Source organism: Palaemon carinicauda, chromosome 29, assembly GCF_036898095.1.
Source record: "Palaemon carinicauda isolate YSFRI2023 chromosome 29, ASM3689809v2, whole genome shotgun sequence".
Lineage (NCBI taxonomy): Eukaryota > Metazoa > Arthropoda > Malacostraca > Decapoda > Palaemonidae > Palaemon > Palaemon carinicauda.
This window is the reverse complement of record NC_090753.1, coordinates 37630937-37640748: the sequence shown is the minus strand read 5'-3', so window position 1 is coordinate 37640748 and position 9812 is coordinate 37630937. Positions and strand designations below refer to the sequence as shown.

The following is a 9812-nucleotide window of genomic DNA, read 5'->3' as shown; positions in this document are numbered from 1 at the left end:
TACTATAAGGGCTAATGTCGTCCGTGGGTTCACGGAGCTACACTATGCACTCTATTCTAGCCAAAGTCAAGTAACAAATGAAAATATTCATGCTAGAAAGGCCAATGTCGCGACTGGCCCTTGTTACATTCATTTATTACAACCATAGAGGGCCACGTGGGAGGCCAATGTCAACTTCAGCCTCTCTTGCACCCAACGATTTTAATAATTTATATGCGTACATAACTTCATAAATCGTTTCTGTTACTAATGTTGTTGCAAGCAATTACTATTTATTTAATATCAAAATCAGTAGTAATGTGTGTGATATCAGTGAATGTATGTTAAAGTACATCAGACATTCTCTAGATGCAACATGAATAAACCTGCTAGCCACAGTCGCAAAAAGAAGAAAGCGAGAGGAGAAGAACATGTTTCCACAACAGGAAAATTGAATAAAGCTTAACCTATGAGAAGTCCATGCCGTGAAAGCTGTCGGAGAAGGTGCTATGAGAAGTTTAAAGAAGAGGATCAGAGGATGCTATACCAGGATTATAGAAATGCGACACCAGAAGAACAAAATCAAATCCTTTGTGGTTTGATTATTGAAGAAAACAAGAAAAGTCAGCGGTTGCGAGGCAGCGAAGGTGAAAGCCGAAGAAGATTTTCAAGGCACCACTCTCTTAAAGAAGCAATACCTGAAAAGGAATTATGCCAAAAGATGTTTTTATCTACTATTGGTATTACGCTCAAAAGAGCTAGGATTGTTTCAGAGAAGATGCCACAGTCTGAAAGTGTCACTGTAACACCAGATGGAAGAGGAAAACATGGTAAACAGAAGAAAATATCCCCCAAATCTGTAGAGATGATTAAGAAGCATATCAACCAGTTTCCGGCCTGGAAAAGTCATTATGCTAGAGCAGACTCAGAAAGAAAATATTTGAATCCAGATCTCACTATAGCTCAGATGTATCGATTGTACCAAAAATACTGCCTTGAAAACAATTTACCAACAGATAAAGAATCAATGTACAGAAAATTCTTCAATGAAGAGTTCAATCTGTCCTTCCATCACCCATCCCAGGACACTTGTGAAAAATGTGATACTTTTGAGGCATCCCTAATGACTGCTAATGAGGATGGAAAAAACTGCATTGTATGAGGATGGAAAAAACTGCATTGTAGAAGAGAAATCAAAACACCATGAACTAGCAGAGATGGCTTACAATGAAAAAAGAGCTGATAAAGAGTTTGCTTTTAAAAACAAAGGAATTGTTACTGCATCCTTTGGCCTCCATAAAATACTGCCTTGCCCAATGTTGCAGACAGGAATAGTTTACTACAAGAGACAACTTGTTGCTTTTTATAACAACCATTTTTGAAACAAGTGGAAAATAAAGCACACTGCATGATGTGGGATGAAACAATTGCAAAAAGAAGTGGCCAAGAAATAGGTTCATGTATAATGAAATGGTTGAATGGCCTCTCAGATGACATTAAGGACATTCGACTATATAGTGACTCTTGTGGTGGTCAAAATTTGAACCATTTATTTGCAGCCATGCTTATGAATGTTTCCAGGAATAAGGGAATAAGAATAATGCATTCTTTCTTAGAATCTTGCCATACACACATGGAAACAGACATAGTACATGCTTTGATAGAAAAATATAGAAAATCAGTTACAAACATTGAGGTGCCACGGGACTGGAGCGTAACAATCAGAGTAATCCTTACAAAAAATAAGTTACAAGTGACTGAAATGCAAACAGAAGATTTCAATAATTTTAAAAGCTTGCCTGCTGTCCCCCTGGTGAGTCGCCATAAAGATAATAATGGACAACAAGTAAATTGGATGAAAATTAAGAAGAGGGAATACAATCAAAATTAAATTGGCCAGATTATGTGCTGGACATCCTTTTTCCCAAATGCAGCGGATTTAAGAAGAAAGGAAAAAGGAAGACCACCCATTTAGAATCTCCCACAGCTTGAAGAGGGACCAAGGCAAATTCCACCCAAAAAGTTGAAGAACTTGATGGATCTCCTTCCGCTTATTTCTACAGGAAGCAGACATTTTTACAGAAGCCTGCAGGCAGCAGAAGATGCTTCAGATGATATATATATAGATGATGAACTCAATGTGTGAGTGTTATGGCTGATGACACAATTACTATGGATCATTACTTTTCTATTGGAACTCAACATGTCAAAAATTAATCAGATTTTTTTTTTTTCATTCATTTTTATTAATATACTCGTGTTTGTAAATTAATCACTCTTGTTTTTCCCTTTTCTTTAGCCTTTGATTCAGGATGTTACTCAACATGCCAAAATGTATCAATTTTTGTTTAGTGAATTTGATTAATCTACTCGTGTTTGTAAATTAATCAATGTAATTTTTTTTTTTTTTACTTTCCTTCAGTCATTGATTTAGGATGTCTTTTTTTTTCATTCTAATAAAAATTTTACAGATATTGTAATATATAATAGCTACTAGAAAGATATAGATTAACTTCAAAAGGTTTAAAATACTTTTCTCTAATAATGCAAAATTCTGTTTACACAATTTGCAGGAAATAAAATTTTCAAAGTTTAGTTTAATATATTTTTTTCTTAAAAATGAAAAGCAATAATCCAATGCCTTGGTCAGTAAATAATATTTTAAAAGATGACCTGTCTCAAAATAGAAAGAGCTATCGTTAGTTGTACTTGCCTGATTTTTAAGAAAGGAAGCAATCTTTCAAATGCGTTTTTCTCAAAACATGATTTTATGACATTGGCCCTTCTTGTACTCAGCCCTAGATATGTTTATGATATTAATGTTGTATACACATAAATGTATATATGCATATGTATGTCTGTGTATATGTATATATGTATGTGTATATATATGTATAGATGTATGTGTATGTATATGTATGTGTATATATATGTATTTGTGTGTGTATGGGTATGTATTTGTATCTCTATGTATATATATATATATATATATATATATATATATATATATATATATATATATATATATATATATATATATATATATATATATATATATATATATATATATATGTGTGTGTATATATATATGTATGTATATATATGTATATATGTATATATATGTATATATATATATATATATATATATATATATATATATATATATATATATATATATATATATTTGTATGTTTGTGTACGTTTTGCTTATGTATTTATATAGATAAGGCTACCGTATTGACATATAAATAAACTGTACTGAAAGTAAAAAAAGAAGAAAACAAGAATATACCCGCCACTAGAAATGACCCTTTTTAGCAGGTGTCTAACGAGCTTGGGGACTCCTCCTACTCAACACCTGAGTCAAGCCCAGGTAGCGGGTAAGGGAGTGTCATTGTTCTCTAAATCTCTATATGTATGTTCGTACTTTTGCTTTCCCTATAAATTGTAAAGAAACCTCTCTCAATAAATCAGTCCTCTGAGGAAGTATCACGAAACTAGTCAGGACTTAAGTGTATATTCCGTATTTTCATTTTCCCTGTGGTTCTTCTGCATATATATATATATATATATATATATATATATATATATATATATATATATATATATATATATATTTATATATGTATATATATATGTATATATATATATATATATATATATATATATATATATTTATCTATATGTATATATATATATATATATATATATATATATATATATATATATATATATATATATATATATATATATATATATATATATATATATATATATATATATATATATATATATATATATATATACATACATATATATATATATATATATATATATATATATATATATATATATATATATATATGTGTGTGTGTGTGTGTATATACATAGATATATATATATATATATATATATATATATATATATATATATATATATATATATATATATGTGTGTGTGTGTGTGTGTGTGTGTGTGTATGTATGTATGTATGTATGTATGTATACATAGGTGTGCGTCCTCTTTATTTTAGTTTCAATAGAAAACCAGAAACTCAATAAATAATTAATGTTATTGGAGGAAATTGTTTTATATATCACAACTATATTCAATATTAGAAATTTCAAAAACAAACCAATACCTACTTGAATGAGCATAATTGAGAGAATTCATGAAGTTTTGCCCATTTTGTGACACGGATTCAATATAGTAATTATAATAATTTCAATACTATTCGTTAAATGAAATTCATTCAAGAAATTTTAGGAAGCCTTCACCTAATTAGGACATTGAAAGGGATTTATCTCCAATATATGGAAAGATTACTTTAATCAGGTCATAATTAATGCACATTTAATTTAATTCACCTAGTGATGGCTGCTCAATTACAGAATTGGAAATTCATTAATTTTGGGATTTTCCTTTTATTCACAACATAATATAGAAATCACATATTTTTATATTCATTACACAATTCCTGTTTTTAGTAATTCAAGTCTTAGAAATTAAAAAGGGATTAAGGGGATATTATGAGTTCAGATTCCGAAATTTAAATGTTTGAGAAATCGTAATATTTTAGAAATTTGAAGTTTAGTTTTTTATACATGGAAAAAATCATAAGATTTTCCAAGTTATAACCGTTAACAAGTAAAAAACTATAATCATTACCAGGCACATAAAAAAAAAAAAAATCTCACTTTCTCAGCCTAATTTGTAGCTCATAAACTAAACTCCAAAGGAGTTAATAGAATTTTTTTTTAGGTACTGAATACCACACCTCCACCTCTTTAACCTCTCATTGTCTTTCTTTCTCTCTATTTCTTTTTTTATCTAAAGTGGTGAACTGCGAATTGTATCCTAAATAATTCTAACTTCTGTTCCAAACCATCATTGACTAAAATTCCGTATTTACTGTGTAAAGGTTTCCTACAATCCCATGCTCATACGCCAAACATTGCACACTCTTGTGATGGACTGTTCATCTTTACTTCAAGCATGCTATACGACCACCTCATAGCCAAACCTAAATCAGTTATCTACAACGTGAACATATATTTCTTACAAGAAAAGGAAACTAAACAGAGTAGAGTATTTTTGGAAATACACCAATATACAGAGAGAGAGAGAGAGAGAGAGAGAGAGAGAGAGAGAGAGAGAGAGAGAGGGGGGGGGGGAAGGGGGAGGAGTTGGAGAGCACGGTAATGTGTCGAGACATGACAAAGTGGGGAAATCCATTGAAAAACCAATCCCCATTTATATATAGATTTCCGAGGAAAAAGATATATAAATGTATAATTTATATTTTCCGTTTTCACCAACTCTTGGTGATGTATGTAAAGGTATGAAATAAGAACAAGAGGAAATAAAAAGCCGCTGGTAATTCTTCTGTCAGTGATAATCTTAAAATTGTACAAATGGAGACTACATTTTGGACAAATACTCTGTTATTTAATTAACTGTAAAATATTTTTCCCAAGCGCATTTAGAGATGATTTTTTATATGTTAATGTTACATAAAGTTCAGCTACTTTTAATACAAAATTCAATAATATAATTTTTCTTTCCGGTTTCAACGCTAGTTTTACTAGACTGGTATGTGATGTATGATATTTGCTTTATATGATATTTATATAAAATTTAGCTCAACCTGCATCTCACACTACCAAGTTAACATCTATCAATAATTTGTCTGAACTTTCATGAATTATTTACTACAAACCCCCCGACTTTTGAGAATAAATATATATATATATATATATATATATATATATATATATATATATATATATATATATATATATATATATGTGTGTGTGTGTGTGTGTGTGTGTGTGTGTGTGTGTGTGTTTGGTTGTGTGTATTCTTTTCCTATCACGCCGTACAGTAAGAAATCGGCAAGCCATTATTTCCCCCAAATTAGTCAGACTACCATGTTGTAGTTAGTGAAGGGGGACGGGTTGGGAAGGCTTGCTTAATTTCAGGGAGGAGGAAGAAGAGCAGAGTAAACAAACGTCAACAATTTACGAGCTCCCTTTTTTTCGATATTTTCTGTGAACCAGGACGATATGAACGACTAAGGTAATGTCATAAAGATTTTTAAAGTATCAAGGATAACATAGGAAGTGAACTTTACTTAGTGACAGTGAAATTTAATGTAGACAGGTAAAGGAAAACTACAATTTCCTAGCCTGGCTGGGGAGGCCATAATCCTCAGACCATGGCTGTGACGTAAGAGTAGTGAGGTGTAGTGCGTTCTAACGAAGTGAAAATGACTTCGTTTAAAGCCCCCCTGACACTTGCACGCATTCGTGGCACGCACTGGCACGCATTGATGCGCGAACTCGCGTGAACGAGCCGTGAAAATGTCGTGAACAGTGCGGAAACTCGCGTGCCAGAGCGTACCAATGCGTGCCATGCGGGCCCAAAACTTTGAAATGTTTAAAGTTTGTGGCACGCATTGGCACGCACTAAATGGCCGTGAACGATGCGCCAACTGGAGTGAACTGGAGTGAACAGTGAGGGAACTGGCGTGAACTGGAGTGAACTGGAGTGAACGATGCGGGAAGTGGCGTGAACTTTATAATGAAGAGAAACAAAAAGGAAACGAAAATATTAATGAAAAGGAAAGAAAAATAAACCTAGTAAATTTTTATATTTGCTGTTTTAATGTGAAAAAAAAATGATATCTTATTTCAAACTATTTCTATAACTTTATAATGAAGAGAAACAAAAGGGAAACGAAAAAATTAATGAAAAGGAAAGAAAAATAAACCTAATAAATTTTTATATTTGCTGTTTTAATGTGAAACAAAATTATATCTTAAAAATTCAAACTATTTCTATAACTTTATAATGAAGAGAAACAAAAAGGAAACGAAAAAATTAATGAAAAGGAAAGAAAAATAAGCCTAATAAATTTTCATATTTGCTGTTTTAATGTGAAAAAAAATTATATCTTATTTCAAACTATTTTTATAACTTTATAATGAAGAGAAACAAAAAGGAAACGAAAAAAATAATGAAAAGGAAAGAAAAATAAACCTAATAAATTTTTATATTTGCTGTTTTAATGTGAAAAAAAATTATATCTTATTTCAAACTATTTTTATAACTTTATAATGAAGAGAAACAAAAGGGAAACGAAAAAATTAATGAAAAGGAAAGAAAAATAAACCTAATAAATTTTTATATTTGCTGTTTGAATGTAAAAATAAAATGATGTCTTATTTCAAACTATTTCTATAACTTTATAATGAAGAGAAACAAAAAGGAAACGAAAAAGTTAATGAAAAGGAAAGAAAAATAAACCTAATAATTGTTTATATTTGCTGTTTGAATGTAAATATAAAATGATGTCTTATTTCATGCACACACTTATTTTCCTCTATTACCAATCAAGACCCAAAACTTTTGTTTTGAATAAAAATGAACTGAAAAATAAACCCAAGAAATTTTTAAGTTTGCTGTTTGAATGTAAAAATAAAATGATGTTTTATTTCATCAACATACTTATTCTTCTTTATTACCTTAAAATGAAGGGCAAAACAAATTTTTTCTGTTTGCAGTTTTAATGTAAAAATAAAATGATTTCTTATTTCAACACACTTTTTTCTCTATTACCTTAAAATCAACAGCCTAAAAACTTTTCATGTTTACTGCTTTTAATGTTAAAATAAAATGCTTTCTTAATACTTGTACATATTTCATGTCTGCTATTTATATGTAAATCAAATGCTTTTTTATTGAAACTAAAATAAAGGGCAACAAAAAATACAAACGAAAAAGATACGTTTCTTCTCCTCAATGCAATGGTGTCTCTGACAGAAAGCATTGTTGTCTCTTCCGAACCCAATCCAAGAATGTCCTCGGGTTGGAGAAGCCCCGTTTTTATATGGAGTGGCCAATTCGTGAACTGGCGTGAACTGGCGTGACCAATGCGGAAACGATGCGGAATGATGAGTGAACTCGCGTGAACGTGTCGTGAACGATGCGCGAACTACGCGTGCCAATTCGTGCCATCGCGTGAACGTCGCGTGAACGTCGCGTGAACGATGCGCGAACTGGAGTGAACTGGTCGTGAACAGTGCGCGAAAAACACCAGTGCGTGCCAAAAAGTGGCACGCACTGGCGCGCATCAATGCGTGCCAGTGCGTGGCAAAAATGCGCGCAAGTGTCAGGGGGGCTTTATACTCCACCCATTAGGAGAAAAGACTCCGTTGGTTTGATTTTTTCAGGAAAACCGAGCGTAAGTGATGTTGATGATGTCATTTTTGAAAAGCTTAGAATTGATATCGAAGATTTGATTGGTATTCAAGAAATGCGAGGTAATAAAGTGATCTTGAAGTTTCGAAATCAGTATGTGTACGAAACTTTTCTAAATAAATATGATGAAAAAGTCATTTGTTTACCTAATGGCCTAGAAGTGAAAGTGGCTAATTTTAGCAGTGTGTTTACATTTGTTTCAATAAGGTACGCTCCATTTGATATGGAGAACAGTGTATTGAGTGATGTATTAAGCTCGTACGGGAAAGTTATTGGAATACGTGATAATACCAACACTCATGGTAGACGAAAAGGACTGTTAAACGGAATACGGACGGCTAAAATGGAAATCAAGAAAAACATCCCATCGGCGCTCTCTATAGGGGGACATAACATAGCTTTCATGTACAACGGCCAGAAAAGGACATGTCTTAAATGTGGCAGTGAGAATCATTTTGCAGTAGATTGCTCCTTGGACAGAATTGTGAATATTTTTTAACATGAAAAGGATTTTCCTAGTTTACCGAAACCACAAGGTAACGAAACACAAGGGATCGAACAGACCATAGAGAAGGAAAGGCAAGAATCGATAAGTGAGGATAGACCAAATAGTAATGATGTTCAGGATATCGAGAGCACAGTAGTGGAAAATGGAAATGATGAACAACTTATTCCAGCAGAAAGGAAGGACATCGAGCTTGCAGATAGTGAAGAAATTCAAATCTGCGAAGAAAGGGATTCAAAGAACGATGAGGCGGTGATATGTACCGATGAGAAGGTAAACAGTATACCAAGTTGGGGAGTGCCCGAAATGGTGATTATCCATGAAACTACACTTAATGAGAGTAATACTATAACGACGATTGCCGACGTACATCACGACGACAGAAAACTGGACCTGGACTTTGGACGTGAAATTGATCAAGAAGGAAAACGGGATGGGGGAGGTCAAACTGAAGCAGATTGTATTGAAGATAGATCTATGGAGACTGATGGGAATAACGAATGTGAGCGTGAAAACGGAAAATGGAAAATTCAAATGGAAAATGACGTTAAAATGAGAATCTCAAAACAGAAAATAGGAACACAAAAATCTTCAAGATCTGAAGACAACAGTGATGAGGAAAATTGGAAAAAATTGAGAGACCAGAAAAGGAAAAAGGTAGAACATAACTAATTTTACGCCTTCAAACTCTCAATTGGTTGTCTAAATGTGAATGGTTTAAATGATGTAGGTAAACAAATGAAGCTGTTATCCTTGTCTAGGTATTATGATATAGATGTTTGGTTATTGCAAGAACATAATGTGAAGGATGTAAAGGCTTTGAGTTTTTTCACAAATTATTTTGATGTTTTGTTAAATCCAAGTAATAATCTTAAAGGAGGCACAGCAGTTTGTGTAACTAAGTTTAAATCTTTGTCTGTTATTAGCAAGGAAATGGATACGGAGGGACAGATAATAGGAGCTAAAATATCTTGTTTAAATCATGAAATCCCAATTGTAAATATCTATGCTCCTTCAGGTACAGATAAAAAGAAAGAACGAGAGGATTTTTTTAGAAATAAAATGT

At 32.1% G+C, this 9812-nt stretch overlaps 1 protein-coding gene across 1 annotated transcript in view; it reads left to right on the top strand.

Annotated features, from left to right (window-relative positions):
- LOC137622509 (calponin homology domain-containing protein DDB_G0272472-like) overlaps window positions 1-9418 on the top strand; it is a 16457-nt gene extending 7039 nt beyond the window's left edge. The window contains exons 3-4 of the mRNA XM_068353113.1: window positions 472-1135; window positions 8750-9418. Coding sequence (XP_068209214.1) covers window positions 472-1135; window positions 8750-9418 — 1333 coding nt within the window. The remainder of the gene's footprint in view (window positions 1-471; window positions 1136-8749) is intronic.
- The last annotated feature ends 394 nt before the right edge of the window (window positions 9419-9812 follow it).